We start from the raw sequence: 17,072 nt of genomic DNA on the forward strand, positions 1-17,072 counted from the left end.
ACACCATTTGTTGAAGAGACTTTTTTTCCATTGGATATTCTTTCCTGCTTTGTCGAAGATTGGTTGGCCATATAGTTGTGGGTCCATTTATGGAGAACACATATTGATAGAATTTTTTATGTGCTGGGTGTTCTGTTGGGGTCTGGGGATAAAGCGGAAACCACAGATACGGTTTTTGCTTTCGTACAGCTTGTAGTTTAATGGAGGAGATGAACATAAATTAGCCAGGCACATTTCTGAATGCGTAAGTATAAATTGAGCGAAGTACTCTAAAGAAAAGGAATGTGATTCTTGAGAACTTGTAGCAAAGGAATCTGACTTAAGCCTGGAGGAAGTGACTCTTGGTGATGAGTAGGAGTTGAGTCAGCAAAAGGAGAGTGACCCTCTAGCAGGAGGGAATGGGGTGTGTGGGAGGAACTGGAAGAGAACTGGTGTGACCAGGACTTAGAGCATAGGAGGGGAGTGGCGTTTGCTGAGGCAGGAGAAGCAGGCAGGAGCTAGACCCTGCAGGGGCTTGAGGGCCAGTGGAAAAGGTGAGATGTCATTGAAGGGTTTTAGGAGAGGTTGGGGATCAGATTCGCAGCTTGAGAAGATCAGGGGGACTAGTTGGTAAGGGCTGCAGTGATTCAGTTGTGTGTTGAGAGTAGCTTGGGCTACAGTGGTGGAAGGTGGTTGGGGAGAAGTGGACAGATCAGAGGAATGGAGGCGTGTGGTACTGGATTGGCTGTGAGAATGAAGTCTAAAAGAGGAATCAGATTCTCCTGGTTTTGCAGCTGGGTAACAGCACATATAGTGCTGGTTGAGGTTGGAAGACCAGAGAGGAGGAGCTTGGAGACAGTTGGAAAGACGAACTCCAGGAGTGTACTTTAGTCTAGAAGAAATCTAAAGCACATGATTAGATGAAGTTGATGATTTCCTTTTTTGATGAAGGCAAAATTCACATAACATACAGTTAACCATCTTAAAATGTACAATTCAGTGGCATTTAGTGCATTCAGTGTTGTGTAGCTACCACTTCTTCCTAGTTTCAAAACTGTTTCATCATCACAGCATAACACCCCATGCTCATTAAAGTAATGAGTCCCCATTTCTCCCTCCTCCATCACCGGGCAGCCACTAATCTGCTTTCTGTCTATGGATTTGCCTCTTCTGGACGGTTCGTATAAAAGGAATCCTACCTTTTGTGACTGGATTCTTTCACTCAGCAGAATGTTTTCAAATCCAAGTTGTAGCAAATATCAGCACTTCATTCCTTTTTATGGCTGAATTTAAATAATTTTATAATAAACAATTTATTTACCCATTCATCGTTGATGGGCATTTGGGTTATTTCTACCATTTAGGTATTGCAAATACTGCTGTGATCAAATTTGTGAACAAGTATCTGTTTGAGTACCTGTTTCTAATTCTTTGGGGTATATACCTAGGAGTAGAATTCCTGGGTCATATGTAATTCTATGTTTAACTTCTTGAGGAACTACCAAACTGTTTTCCAGCAGCTACACCATTTTACATCCCACCAACAATGTATGGAGGTTCTAATTTCTTCACACTTTATACTTCACATTTATTATTTTTTCTGTTTTTCTTATAGCTGTGCTAGTGGGAAGTGGTATCTCACTGGGATTTTGATTTGCATTTCCTTAGTGACCATTAATGCTGAACATTGTGCCTGTTGGCCATTTGTATATCTTCTTTGAAAAGTGTCTCTTCAACTCCTCGGCCCATTTTTTAATTGGGTTGTTTGTCTTTTTGTTAATAAGTTGTAAGAGTTCTTTATATGTTCTGGATACTAAACTTTTATCAGATGTATGATTTGCACATATCTTCTTTCATTCTGTAGCTGTATTCTTTCCATTTTCTTGACAATGTCCTTTGATGTACACAAAGTTTTCATTATTATGAAGTCCAGTGTACCTATTTTTTCTTTGGTTACTGATACTTTTAGTGTCAAATCTAAGAATCCATTGCCAAATCCGAGGTTATGAAGATTTACCCATTTTCTTCTAGTAGTTTTATGGTTTTAGTTCTTATATTTAGGTCATTGGTCCATTTTGAATTATAATTTTACATGAAGTGAAGGAGGGGTCTGACTTCATTCTTTTACATGTGGTTGTCCAGTTGCTCAACCTCATTTGTTGAAGAATCTATTTTTTCCCCATTGAATGGTCTTGGAACCCTTCTTGAAATCAGTTGGCCATAGATACTGGGTTTATTTCTGGATTCTCAGTTCTATTCCAATGGTCTGTAGGCCTATCTTTATTCCACTACTGTGGTGTTTTGATTACTGTATGTTTGTAGTAAGTTTTGAAACTGGGAAATGGCGCGTCCTCCAACTTTTTCAGTATTATTTTGGCTGTTTGGGGCCCCTTACAATTCTGCATGAATTTGGGGATCCACTTTCCCATTTCTGCAAAAAAGGCCATTGGAATTTAATAGAGATTGTGTTGAATCTGTAGATCACTTTGGAGAATATTACTATTGTAACAGTATTACGTGTTCCAAGCCATGAACGTGGGATGTCTTTCCTGTTATTTAGGTCTTTAATTTCTTTCAGCAATCTTTTGTGGTTTTTAGTATCAGGTCTTTCATCTCCTTGGTTAAATTTATTTCTAGATATTTTATTCTTTTAGGTATTAATACAAATGGAATTGTTTTCTAAATTTCCTGTTTGGGTTCGAAATATAATTCATTTTTATGTGTTGCTTTTGTACTGTGCAACTTTTCTGAATTTGATGATTAGCTCTATAGTAGTTTAGGATCATATCATCTGCAAGTAGAGTTGGTTTTACTTCCTTTTTTTTTTTACAATTTGGAAGCCTTTACTTCTTTTTCTTACCTAATTGCTCTGGCTATGTCTTGCTGTATGATGTGTATAGCAGTGGTGAAAACAAGCATTCTTGTTCCTGAGCTTAGAGGAAAAACTTTCAGTCTTTTTCAGTTGAGTGTGATATTAACCTGTGGGTTTTTCATGAATGTCTTTTAAGGTCATTCCCTTCTATTCCTAGTTTCCTGAGTATTTTTATCATGAAAGAGTGTTCAGTTTTGTAAAATGATTTTTCTGCCTCTATTGAGATTATCATATGTTTTTTTTTTCCTTTGTTCTAATGTGGTGTGTTACACTGATTCATTTTCTTATGTTCAACCACACTTGCATTTCTAGGGTAAATAAATACCTTTTGTTCGTGGTGTGTGCAATCTTTTTAATGTGCTGTTGAATTTGTTTCGCTGGTATTTTGTTGAGGACTTTTGCATCTATATTCATAAGGGATATTGGTTGGCAATTGTCTTTTCTTGTGGTGTCTGTGTCTGGTTTTGGTATCAGGGTAACGCTGGCCTCAGAGTAAGTGTTAGGAAGTTTTCTCTCCTATATTTTGGAAGAGCTTGAGTAGGATTGGTGTTCATTCTTCTTGACATATTTGGTAGAATTCACCAGTGAACCTGTCTGGTCTTGGGCTTTTCCTTTCTGGGAGATTTTTTTGACTGAGTCAGTCTCTTTACTTGTATAAATCTGTTGCAGTTTTGTATTTCTTCTTCCTTTTTTTTTTTTAGGATTTTATTTATTTATTTGAGAGACAGAGGGAGAGAGCCCAGAGGGAGAGGGAGAAGCAGGCTCCTGACTCAGGGCTTGATTCCAGGACCCTGGGATCATGACCTGAGCCAAAGGCAGATGCTTAACCGACTGAGCCACCCAGGCGCCGCTTTCTATTTCTTCTTGAGTCAATTTAGGTAATTTCAGTGTTGGTAGAAAATTGCCCTATATTTTTTCTCTATATTTCTCTATATTCTCTAATTTGTTGAATTACAATTATTTCTAGCATTCTGTTATCATCCTTATCATTTCTGTAAGGTTGGTAGTAATGTTCATACTTCCAATTCTTTTTTTTCCCATACTTTTATTTCTGCTTTTAATTTTTATATCTATTTTTTTGCTTAGTCTAGCTAAAAATTGTCACTTTTGTTGATATTTTTTTAAGAACCAGCTTTTGAGGACGCCTGGGTGGCTCAGTTGGTTAAGCGTCTGCCTTTGGCTCAGGTCATGATCTTGGGGTCCTGGGATTGAATCCCACATTGGGCTCCTTGCTCAGCAGGGAGCCTGCTTCTCCCTCTGCCTGCTGCTCTCCCTGCTTGTGCTTTCTCTTTCTCTCTCTCTCTGGCAAATAAATAAATAAAATATTTAAAAAAAAAAAAGAACTGGCTTTGGTTTCATTGGTTACTCTATTGTTTTTGTGTTCTGTATTTCAGTTACCTCTTCTCTGATCTCTATTATTTCCTTTCTTCTTCTGACTTCAGTTTCTTTGATCTTTTTCTGGTTCCATAAGATACAAAGTTAGGCTTTTGATTTGAAATCTTTTTTCTTTTCATGCATTTTTAGTTATAAAATTTGCCTCTGAGCATTGCTTCTGCTATATCCCATAAGTTTTGCTATGTTGTGTTTTTGTTTTCATTTTTCTCAGAGTATTTACTAATTGCTCAAGTGTTTAGTGTTTAGAACACTCACCTGCCTTGGGTTGAGTGAGCAAACATTAATAGGACCTCTTGATTTGCCTTACATTGTAACTTTGGTTAATAGAATGGGAACAGGATGGTGGGATGATAGTTGTTTTGTGCTGGTCTCAGCTTATCGATAATCAGTATTGGGGCTGCACTGGCCCTTGTGGTTCTTATTATGACTGCAAGACACCGTTAGCAATAACCATCAGGGAAGTTTGGGGGAAAAAGGGTTTATACATCACAGGTCTTAGAAAGCACATGGAACACCTGGGGCCACACAGTGAGGTTGTCACTAGGATGAAATCGTGGGCCTAGGGTTCTGCTTTTATTAGGGTGGAGGGTGGAAGCCCAGGGTTTTGTGGACTCACTATTGGTGAATTTAAAACATAAGAATAGAGGGGCGCCTAGGTGGCTCAGTCGGTTATGCGTCCGACTGTTCATGTTGGCTCAGGTCATGATCTCAGGGTTATGGGATCAAGCCCTGTGCCGGGGCTCTGAGCTCAGTAGGGAGTCTGCTTCTCTTCCTCTCCCTCTGCCCTTACCCCCACTCACCCATTCCCTTTCTCTAAAATAAATAAGTCTTTAAAAAAATATTTAAAATGTAAGAATAGGAGTTTAAAGCATGTAAGAATAGGTTAAATAGGAAGAGAAAATATAACCTACCTTACTTGGTCAGTTATCGAAATCAAGATCTCTAAAACAAATTGGGGGGTGCTGGCTCTTTATTTAGTCGTGTGGTTGGCGGTGTGTTTATTTGAGAGAGTCATCTTGGAGGTGAGTGCCTCGGCCATTGAAGCTTAAAGCAGGCACTTGCACTACAAAAAGAAAAGCCGGCTGTCAGGGCTTACGCTACAGTAATCGAGGGCAAATGCGTTGTAATTTGTGATAAAACTAAATGTCTAGATTCCAGCAGGTTGTATAGCTAGATAATTTGTTTTCATAGAAGATGTCTTTACAAGATTTCAGAGTATCCAGTGACTATTTCATTACATTGAAGTGTCATACTTAGAAGGGGGAGAAATACTCTTTCAATAGAGTATTAGTATAGTCATAGAGAAAAATACCTGTTTTCTCTGAGGTTTGGTTTCTTTAGCTGGGGGAACTCTAGCATTTTATTTTTAAGGCCACTGTATCTGGTTGTTCTCACCTTGGGATTTTCAGGCTATTATATTTGATGTGGGAGGTTTTTGCAGAATTCGAAATAAAATTAGGTTTGCTGATGAAAAGTGTGTCACGGTGTAGCATTATTGGAGGGTGCCCAGGATCTTAACATACTTCTGTAGTCCCACACAAGGCTAATTTTACTGGTGCTGGGATTTAAGGGTGTTCATTAGGGAAACAGACTTTAATTAATTATCTACTTATGGGGAAGGGAAGCGAACTTTTAAAAAATATAATCATTTATTTGAATGATCACAAACAGGTACTTTATACATAGGTGACGTATATTTTCAAATGTGATAGAATTGGCTGTAGATACTCATTTTTTGGTCACATTACTGTCATAAGCTCTTCTGGCGCACAGATGGTAAGAAGTAGCTCCATCCTGGCCTCAGGGACAATTTTGATACTTAAGTACTGATAGCTTGCCAAAAGGTCTGGGGATCGTTGCATTGGGGTGAGGCTCCCCTTCCTAACATGATATGTGCCCATGTCCCCAGATACTAAAAATGACACAGAGGAAGTGAGCACTTTTTATTCAGTCCCTCCTTGAACTCTTAAAGGAAAGATAATATGTTATGGGATGGGAAGGCTTCTTGAGATCTTAGAAGAAAGGTAATGTATTATTATAAAATAGGAAGGGACCTTAGAGATCATTTCATCCAACCTTCTTGGTTTTGTTAGTTCACTTCCCGTTAATGGACAGCTCAAGTAGTTATCGCATCTGGCATAATTAGGGCATTGTCATTTCCTGAGAGAGAGGGCAAAAGAAGCTTCCAGCCTCGGGAAAACAAAGTACAAACAGTAGAAGGTTGGAGAAGCTGAGGTAGTGGGCATAAGGGAGTGGTTGTAGGTAAGGTAAAGAGGAGAGTGAGGATGTGAGGGGTTGTGATGCTTGATGAGAGAGTGGTGTCATCGTGGATGGGTGCTCTCAGCAAATAAGGACCTCAGGGTGAGCTGGAAGGAGAGGAGCATTATTTAGAGTGAGATCTTTGAAGTCAAGAGTTTGAAGAGAAAGCCAAGGTTACGACCATGTTCGTGGGTTGCTGAAGGAGAGTTGAGAGAACAGATCCCTGGAGTAGAAGATTCAGATTCACGGGAGGCCAGGGTGTTGGGTGATTCAGCCACATGGATTTTGAAGTAGTCAAATGGAGTTGGAAAGGAAGATGGCGGGCCATGTGATGGAGTCTTATTTGAGAAGGGTCATGACCAGGAGCTCGTTAGGTGACTATGTATGTTGACAAATTGATGTTCACAGCAGAACACGCTAGAAGTATATCAGTGGAAAGGTAATGTCAACAAACGTTTCTCAATATTTAAATCTCACTATTGGTAAATAGAAGCCAAAATTGCAACACATTTGCTACATTCAGAGTGCTTCTGGTGAATTCTCACAAAATACGCTAAGGATATCTTATTTTGGACTTTTTGGTAGCTCCTGCCTTCGTTCCTGGCTAGAACAAGACACCTCCTGCCCAACATGCAGAATGTCTCTTAATATTGCTGACAATAACCGGGTCCGGGAGGACCAGCAAGGAGACAACTTGGATGAGAACTTGGTGCCTGTAGCAGCCGCCGAAGGCCGACCTCGCCTAAACCAACACAATCACTTCTTCCACTTTGATGGTTTGTTTCAACCTCTAAAACCGTACCCGAGGGGCTTTCTCCCCTAAGAGGATGCTGTTTTAACTATAAATTGCCCTGTGTAGGCCAATTATAAATCGGTGTAGGCCAGTTTAATAGAAATATTTCCCTCTTAATTGAAAGTGTTCAGTAGGTATGGATAACCCTGGGGAGTTACTCTGTGCCGGGCATTTGCTGGATTCTCTGTGAATATGGGGGTGGGAGTGGGGAGGAGGAGGTGGTCCATGTATTGACTCAACCACGCCTATGAGGAGCACACTTAATCAGTTTAATAGTTAACCGTCGCTAATAATTGATGGCATTGGTGTAGTACTTAAGCATATAATGCAGGATCATGGAGCAGCCTTTCCAGTGAGTATCAGAAGTGGAATCTGAGGTGGAACCTTTTCCTTGTCCCTAAAATATGAATGTGTTCTACCTCTTGGCAGTGTTGAAAGGAGTTGTAGTAAAAACTACATTTAAAAATCTGAAGCCATGGGCCCCACATCAGGGGCTGGTTGACCATCTTTCCTTAATTCACATTGCTGTAAGCTGTTGTGGATTCTCCTCAATTTTGATACCACTGAGTTCTGTGAGTTCCTATTTGTTACCCTAAAACAGGTATTCCTGGAATTTTGTTAGGAGATGTGCTGTTCAGATCTGGGATTTGAGTTTCTGAGGGTGGAGCATGGCAGGAGCCATGGCGTGTTGGTGAGACCTGTGATAGAAGGATCAAGGGCAGGAGAGTTCAGCCTCAGAGAGCAGGAGATAAGGTTGCTTGGCTGGTTGGGCCACGGCCACTGGAGGGCTTAGAGGCGGCTGCTTTGTTGGCTGTCAGTTAAGGCCTCTATCAGGTATGACCTCGGAAATATGCCAGCAGATCGTGCACATGGGGCCCAGCCGTGTAATGTGTTACTTTATGAATTATTACTAAAAACTTAGTGAAAATAGGTCAACTTTCTTTCTCCCTGGTAAGTACATGAAATAAGTATCCAGCTTTTTAACAGGCACATTTTGTTGGGCAAGACCTTGAGACAGCTGTTTAGCTTGTTTTTTATATTCCATGCCTCAGTGCCTCTTTGTGAAGGAGAGAAAAATAATCCCTAAACGTGTGGCTTTGTTAGCAGGTTGTTTCACAGCCCATACTTGGTGGTGTTTTGTTGTTGTTGTTTTAAAGATTTTATTTATTTGAGAGAGAGAAAGAGAGAGAGAGAGTGCTAGCTAACCGGAGGGGAGAGGGAGAGGGAGAGAATCTCAAGTAGACTCCGTGCTGAGCCCAGCACGGGGCTCGATCTCATGACCCTGATATCATGACCTGAGCCGAAAGAGTCTGACACCCAACCGACTAAGCCACCCAGGCGCCCCTGGTGGTGTGTTATCTTAGGCTCCCCTTTTCTTAGGGAAATGGCAGAAGAAGCAGACTTCCTGCCTTTAGTCCACAAGCCTGTGTCACGGGCCTCTCTGAAAACAATTTTGAATCAAATCAGAAAATCAGGGTCTTCAGATCAGATGATTAAATAGAAAGTACTTCTTGACCGTAGTTGTGAAAGTGATGCATCCACACGAGGAGTACCTGTGTCCAGCGTGCAAGAGAGGAGCACAACCCCTCCCGTGGTAGCAGCTGTAGAACCTTGAAAACCTCCCTTCTCTGCTAGGCTGCGAGCAGATTGACGTGTGGATCCAGAGCCGCGGGAAAGCGGCGGAGCCTGTGGGTGAAGTGTTCTGGAACCTGCCAGTCCGGTTTCAGATGCTGTCCCCCACAATTAAATTGTAGGATCTAGGGCCAGTTATCTAACTTCTGAGTGCTCTGGGGACAAAGCACCAAGGGCACCGAGGCATCTCTGAGAAGAGTAAAATGGGGATCAAAGTGGATAGGACCACGTGAGCTCTTAGACATAACGAAGTGAGCTAATCCATGTGAAACCCTCGGTACAGAAGGCTTGGCCTGTAGTAAGGCGTCAGAGTGGCACCAGCTGGTGTCCAGAGTGGCTGACTCCAGAGTAGACAACACGGGGAAAGGGGTGTCTAATTTGTGCCGGGGTCTTGTTTGTCTAGGGTCCCGGATCGCCAGTTGGCTGCCGAGTTTTTCAGTTGAGGTGATGCACACCACCAACATTCTCGGCATTACGCAGGCCAGCAACTCGCAGCTGAATGCCATGGTAAGGAGCACTAACCGCTTCGTGACGGTGGATGATCGAAGAGGGGCGGACCGTGTGTGCAGTGTGTCTGCTGCACTCGGGCGGGGTAGCAGGATTTTCAGGGGCATTGTCTCTACTCACTGGGACCACTTAAATTCCTGTGTTTTAAAACTTGAAACTGCTTTGGAAACCAGCTTTCATTTTTGTTGTGTGGCAGATACTTTATCCTTCTCTGAGCCCTGCCATGCTCACGCTGTTGTGATCTAGGCCAATCTTGGGACTCTCCTTGATCGTAGCCAGAAGTATTTGGAGATTTAGTGACTAGACAGAATGATGGGCCTTTTATTAAAAGTTGTATTAGGCCTACTAAATGCGTTTTCCAGACCCCTGTCCCCCTTGCTCCCCCAAATAAGCAAGCCTTATTTGGCAGGTACAGGACTGAGGCCAGGGCCTCCACATCTGTGGAGGTACGTGTGTATACCGTGAGACCTGGAGGCACGCATGCTGTTGGCTCAAGGATATTCTTCAAATATTCTTTGTATTTTTCTAAAGCTTTATCATATGGTGTGTATTTTTGTTCTATAGAGTTAGAGAACTATGTGTCATTATCATTGCAATTTAGTGTTCACCGTGATAGTAAATGCAGGAATCTTAAAATGCTCACTCCCTTAGTCCTGCTTAGGTGGGGCCTCTGGCTGGCCTGGGTAAGCCTGGTCAGTACTTCAGAGCGTCCCTGGTCCGTTTGCTCCTTTGTTCCTTTATCTTCATGAATTTACTCGACAAAGCTGTCCTGCAAACCTATTCCTGTGACAGGCACTGTGCGGGGTAAACAGTCACATAGCACCTGCCATATAAACAAGGCAGATGTGGGCCCTAGTCCCAGGAGGTGTAGATTCCAGCTGGGGAGACTGATCACAAACACAAACAAGAGAGCTCATTGCTGGTGCAGTGAGTGCTCTGAAGGGAGTAAGGCCGGCGATGTGGCAGCGTTAGGGTGCGGGGGTAAAGGCTGTGTGAGGGGACGCGTCCGAGGAGTTCTCCCCAGGGGCCGAGACTTCAGCTGAGACCTGAAGGACGAGAAGGATGCAGTTGGGGGAAACAGAGGCAGTGGAAACCGTAGGTGCGGAGGCCATGAGACGAGAAAGCACTGGAGGCAGGGAGGTCACTGTGGAGCCTAGCAAGTCGGAGGCCAAGACTGACGTGGACTGAGCTTGCAGAGCCCAGTCATGCAGGGGTTAGTAGGCCACAGTCCAGTTGAGATTTGTTTTTTGTTTTTGTAAGATTTTATTTGTAAGAGAGCGAGCAGGCACAAGCGGTGGGAAGGGGCTGAGGGAAAAGCAGACTCTCCCCGCTGAGCAGAGAGCCCGATGGGGGGCTCGATCCCAGGACCCTGGGATCATGATCTGAGCCAAAGGCAGACCCTTAACCGACTGAGCCACCCAGGTGCCCCTCCAGTTTAGATTTTATCGTGGAAGTATTAGAAGGTTGTTCAAGGCCTTTTTCCTTCCCCGGGGGATGGACAGGACATTAACAGAATGACTTGCTTCTGGGAGACTGGATTATAGGGGGGCAGAGATGGAAGCCGTGAGCCCAGTCAGGAGGCTGCAGTACTGCAGGTGAGAAAGATGGTGGTTAGCCCAGAGCTTTGGTAGTGAGGATGACAGGAAGGGGCAGCGGGAAGACACTTACCAGGCCATGAACTGACAGGACTTGACGACACGGCTTTGGGCGGAGGGGCAAGGGGCAAGGGAAGCGAGAGCTGAAGCCGACGCGGTGGGTGTCAGTGATGCTGTGGAGTGAGTGGGGGCCCGCATACCGCGTCGGGCAGGCGCAGGACTGAGGCCAGGGCCTCTGCAGTCCCTCTGACTGGGCCGGAGCCGTCCAAGTGCAGATGCCGTGGCAGGTGTCTGGACCTCGCTGATTCGATCTAGCTGGAGAGGGGCACTTGGGAGTCCTGGGTCTGTAGGTGCTCCTGGAGGCAGGACCCGGTCTTTTCCCAGGAGAGGACGTGGCGCACGAGGAGGAGAGGACTCAGAGTTCTTAGAGGGTGAGGTCAGAGGAGGACACGTTGGAGTCGGCAGAATGGAGATGGCGGGTTCGCTGCAGAGGAGTAAGCGGTTTCCGTGGCCTGTGGGACTGGATACTCGCGGCAGATTGGAAATGAGTGGGAGCTGGAGAAACTGTGTTGTAAAAGGGGGCGGAGGAATAGAGGTGGTGGCTTGAGAGAGTTATGGTATCAGGGGAGTTTTGGTTTTTTAAGTTTTTTTTTTTTTTTTTAAGGTTTTTGAACAGGCCATTTATACACAAGTTTGAGAAGCTATGGAGAGGGATCCAATGAAGTCACACTCCCATCCTTTCCTCCATGCACCCAGGCCCCTGTCCCAGGAACGGCTCTGGGATCACAGTGTTTGTCTTTTCTTGGCTGGCTTATTTCACTTAGCATGGTTCAGCCACGTTGTAGCAGGGGTCAGAATTACTTCATTTTTAAGGCTCACTAACATTCCATTGCCCGGGTAGATCACATTTCACTTATCCATTTCTCCACTGATGGACCCTTGGGTTCCTTCCACCTTTTGGCTCTTGTGAATAATGCCGCAATGGGCATGAGAGTACGAATATCACGGAGACTCTGCTTTCAATTCTTTTGAGTACCCATGGGCCTTTTTAAAAGATCGATTCGAAAGCATATTTGGGGTGTGAATGGGAGTGATCACTAGACAGGGAGAGCTCAAAGGTGCAGCACAAACAGGAAGGTAAACATGGAAGAGCGAAGACCCTGGGCTGGCTGGCAGGGCTGGGAGCCAGAGCGGGAGAGAGGCAGCTGCCCTTGCTAGGAGGAGGAGTGGAGGTTATAGGCGTGCCATTGAGAAATGGTTTAAAGAGATGGTCCGGCTCATAGTAATCAAGAGGTGGCCTGAGTGTCCGTTGGAGGTGAATGGATTCTGAAAGTGTGGAATATTAATAGTCAACCTTTAAAAAAGAAGGAAATCTTACCACGTGCTACAGCACGAATGCACCTTGAGGACATTACACTGCATGAGCTAAGACAGTCACAAAAAGACAAACACTGGGCAGTTCCACTTAAGTGAGGAATGTAACTTAATCACTGTCTTAGAAACAGAAGGTAGAACGGTGGTTGTCAGCGGCTCGGGGAGAGGGCGCTGGGGAGGTGCTGTTCACAGTGTTTCAGTTTTGCAACATGGGAAATTGCAGAGATCTGTTGCACAGTAACACGCATCTGGTTCGAAAGATTGGTTAAGATGGTTATATGTTTTTGCCCGCAGTAATCGTCATCCTAATAAAAGGCCTGGGTCTCTGCTGACGTCTGCTTCCTTGGGGCAGTGCTCAGCCACGTCAGCAGTGTGTGAGTGACGTCATAATGGGCCTAGATGGTCTGCAGCGTGGCGGCCTGATGTGCCCACCCACTAGCTCGTGTCAGGCTCTGTGTCTGTGGACTTCGGGCTCTGGCAGCTGTAGAAGCTCTGCAGGTGGATCACCTCACCTGCTCCCTGAAAAAATCAGAATCCTGGGCACGTGAACCTCCAGGACTACGTTGGGATATTTAGAATTCTCAGATAGGCTCTGGCTCTTCTTCCTCCAGCTCCATGACAGATTGGAATATCCTATTTTTAGCACAATGAATGTACTGGACCCATACATTTTTAATAAAGATCCAATATTGAACTCGCTGGATTTTCTGGAAGAAAAGCTTTGCTCTAGTGAAATGAATCTCAGGCATGTTTTTATTTGGGAAATGAAGGGGAAGCTGTTTAAGAGTAGAGAAGGGGGCATCTGGGTGGCTCAGACGTTGGGCGTCTGCCTTCGGCTCAGGTCATGATCCCAGGGTCCTGGGATCGAGTCCCACATCAGGCTCCCTGCTCAGTGGGAAGCCTGCTTCTCCCTCTCCCACTCCCCCTGTTTGTGTTCCCTCTCTCACTGTCTTTCTCTCTCTGTGAAATAAATAAAATCTTAAAAAAAAAAAAAAGTAGAGAAGAATGTTACCTGATTGTCGAGGTTTTTATGGACTTTTCTCCACTTAGCTTTGATTTTAACTGGAGAAAAAAATACTCAGCTCCCATTCCTATAAGCCCTGAGGGGTCCCAGGCGTGTGGGGGCTGTGGGTCCTGTGGCTGGACTTTGCTTGTCTTGCCCTCCCACCCCCAGCGAGACACTAAGCAAACTTTGTGCGTGTCTCACCCTGATCTCGGCTCTCGAGGCCCTGATGCTGGACGCCTTCCCCTCCCACAGCTCTAATGCTGTGCTCCTGCCGAGCTGGTGTCCCGGTGGTAGACTTCTTTGTGCCTCTAAAGCAATCCCATTTTTCCTGCTCTTTTTTCCTTTTGATCGTTGGGGCTTTTCCACAAATAAAACCATGAATATAAGCATTGTAAAACAAATATACATACATGAAAAACAAAATCTGGCCCCTTTGATGTGAGTATGGGTGGTGGTGTGCGGAGCCCTGTGCAATCGTCCCCTACACCCTGGCTGCTGCTCAGAGCACAGCGTGGACTCGCTGTAGGTTTGAAACCTACAGCTCTAGTGTTCCGAGTTTACATTCTTTTTAATCTTTTTTTTCTGGTTGTGATATAATTTACATATGGTAGATTCACACTTTGTAGTATCCGATTCTGTGCATCTTGTCAAACTCCTACAGTTGTGTGGCTATCACCATCCTCAAGATCTAGAACAGTTCCATCTCCCCTCCCCCAAATGACATTGTGCCCCTTTGTCATCACTTCCTCTCCCCACCCCCAGTCTCTGGCAACCACTTACCTGTCTTCTGTCCCTTTGATTTTGCCTATTCTAGAATGCTGTAGAAATGGAATTCTGTAGTACATAGGCTTGTGAGTCAGGCTCTTTCACTTAACCTAATGCATTTGAATTTCATCCATGTGGCTGTGTATCCAAAGTTTGTTCCTTTTCGGCAGTGTTCTTTAAGGAGGACACATTTTTTTTTTTTTTTTAACCTGAGTTACACTGATCTTTAAAATGAACACTTTTTAAAACTGGAACATTCTCGTTGAGCCTGTTTTGGGATCCAGCTGGATTTCCATGCTCTTTTTATTTTGAAATTGATGCTGTCCCAAGTTACCTGTTTGGCATCCTGGAAAAACGCCAGAAGGAGGGAGGTTTGACGGGGACGTGCAGAATAGAGGGGCCCCTTGCCGGTGTTTCCAAGGCCGGATGCCAGGTTCAGTGCGCAGAGCTTGCTGTACCCCACAGTCCCGAGCAATAACTGTTGTGAGCGAACGTCTCCATGGCCTCTGTATTTGTATTCCTCCAGGCTCATCAGATTCAAGAAATGTTTCCCCAAGTTCCATACCACCTCGTGCTGCAGGACCTCCAGCTGACACGCTCGGTAGAAATAACAACAGATAACATTTTAGAAGGACGGATTCAAGTACCTTTTCCCACACAGGTAAGTGAAAAATGGATTCTGTCTTCACAAAGATTTAATCCTGTAAGATTAACTGTTTAGTTCCATAACTGAATATCATTCATGATTTGATGAAGGGTTTCTGTGAATTTCCTAACTTTGCAAATTTTAACTGAGGACAGACCCACCCCAGGGGCTCAGAGTAAGACAAAGACAAATGTATTGGGGAAATTTTTTGTACAGGTAGACGCTGCAAATCTGCCTGCCCTGCCTGGCCAGCCCAGGAGGTCATAGCGTTGGTTCCTCTTGGACAAGGATTGGCAACCTTTTTCTTTAAAGGGCAGATAGAAATATTTTAGGCTTTGTGAGCCACGGGTCCCTGTTGTAAGGTCTCCGCTCTGCCACCGTAGCGGCCGTGGACGGTATGTGAGTGCAGGTCCCTGACTGTGTTCTAGGAAACATCTATTCACAAAAATAGGTGGAGGGTGAATTTGGCCTGCAAGCTACTGTTTGCTGACCCCCGGCTCTAGGAAGTAATGCCCTCTGTCCCTGGTTGGCTTTGCACATTGATGTGATTTTCCATTAGGTGTAATAGCTGTGTGATTGTATTAACAAGGTCAGATTGCCTGGTCCATTATATAACCTCTTTGAGTACAAGGAATAGTAACATTTTATTTATTTATTTACTTTAAATTTTAGAAGGGTAGTTGACCTACAATGTTATATTATGTTTCCTTTTGATGTACAGTGTTTCAGATATATGACATAGTGATTTGACCCAAGTATTAACATTTTGAAGCAAGCTTTCTGGCGGGCCCGGGGATCAATACATGACCACGGAGTCATTTAAATCATTCAACTTCATGTATAAGAATATATGGAGGGGCGCCTGGGTGGCTCAGATGGTTAAGCGTCTGTCTTCGGCTCAGGTCATGATCTCAGGGTCCTGGGATCGAGTCCCGCATCGGGCTCCCTGCTCCTTGGGAGCCTGCTTCTCCCTCTGCCTTTCTCTCTCGCTCTGTCTCTCATGAATAAAAAAAAAAAAAAAGAATATATGGAAATCTGTTAATAAAATCCTAAAACTTGAGAATCTTTTCAAGAGAGAACGAGCCTGGAGTTTGGAGTCAAATGGGCTGTTGTTAGACGTGGCTCATCTGTCCTTCCCTGTTTGACCTGGCTGTTGACTTTGGATTATCCAGCAGCAGACCCTGGGACAAGGATTCAAGTGCCAGGGGGTCATTTGGGAAGGTTCCAGGACACACAGGCAGCAGGTGGGGCTGTGAGATGGGGGAGGAAAGGTGGCCAGTGAGGGCTTGTTAGAGCAGCTTAGTGTCATGGATTGCTAGAGCTTGATCCCATGGGGGGCCTCTGGAGGGGCGGCGAGCAGGAGCGTTTGGATGCTACTTCCCATCAGCTGCTGGTTGAGGGCCACTTGAGGGGGTGGGATGCACAGTGAACTTGTGCAGCCAGAGTGAGTTCTCAGGCACAGAGACTGGCCAGCCAGCATTGAGGTGGCAGGACCTTTCGGGGAGATGGGCAGGGCTCCAGAGCATCTGTGGCCTTGGCCAAGATCTCAGACTGGCTACAAATGAGAAGAACAACAGTAGCTACTTCACAGGGTGTTAAGATCAATGAGATGGTCATGTCGGGTTTCCACAAGTGCTCAGTGTCACCTGCTGTCGATTTGTTCCTGTCGTGCAGTCACTGCTCCTGAGGAGACACTGAATGGGAGCCAGCTGATAACTCAAGCTCAGGCCTTGGGCTCCCTTGTCTTTTTTTTTTCTTTCTTAACTCATTTATTTTTTTAAATTTTTTTATTAACATGTAATATTTGTTTCAGGGGTCCAGGTCTGTGATTCATCAGTCTTACACAATTCACAGCACTCACCGTAGCACATACCCTCCCCAATGTCCATCACCCAGCCACCCCATCCCTCCCACCCCCCTCCACTCCAGCAACCCTCAGTTTGTCTCCTGAGATTAAGGGTCTCTTATGGTTTGTCTCCCTCTCTGGTTTCGTCTTATTTCATTTTTCCCTCCCTTCCCCTATGATCCTCTGTCTTGTTTCTCAAATTTCTCATATCAGTGAGATCATATGATACTTGTCTTTCTCTGATTGACTTATTTCACTTAGCATAATACCCTGTAGTTCCATGTATGTCATTGCAAATGGCAAGATTTCATTTTTTTGATGGCTGTATAATATTCCATTGTATATATATACCATATCTTCTTTATCCATTCATCTGTTGATGGACATCTAGGCTCTTTCCACA

The 17,072-nt window shown here is 44.5% G+C and overlaps 1 protein-coding gene across 1 annotated transcript in view; it reads left to right on the top strand.

Annotated features, from left to right (window-relative positions):
• The window catches only part of AMFR (autocrine motility factor receptor), a 46,588-nt gene that overhangs the window by 23,569 nt on the left and 5,947 nt on the right, over positions 1-17,072 (top strand). The window contains exons 9-11 of the mRNA XM_006747553.3: positions 7,091-7,281; positions 9,334-9,437; positions 14,704-14,838. Of these exons, the coding sequence (XP_006747616.1) occupies positions 7,091-7,281; positions 9,334-9,437; positions 14,704-14,838 (430 nt within the window). The remainder of the gene's footprint in view (positions 1-7,090; positions 7,282-9,333; positions 9,438-14,703; positions 14,839-17,072) is intronic.

This window comes from Leptonychotes weddellii, chromosome 16, assembly GCF_054177405.1.
Source record: "Leptonychotes weddellii isolate Sample4059 chromosome 16, ASM5417740v2, whole genome shotgun sequence".
NCBI lineage: Eukaryota > Metazoa > Chordata > Mammalia > Carnivora > Phocidae > Leptonychotes > Leptonychotes weddellii.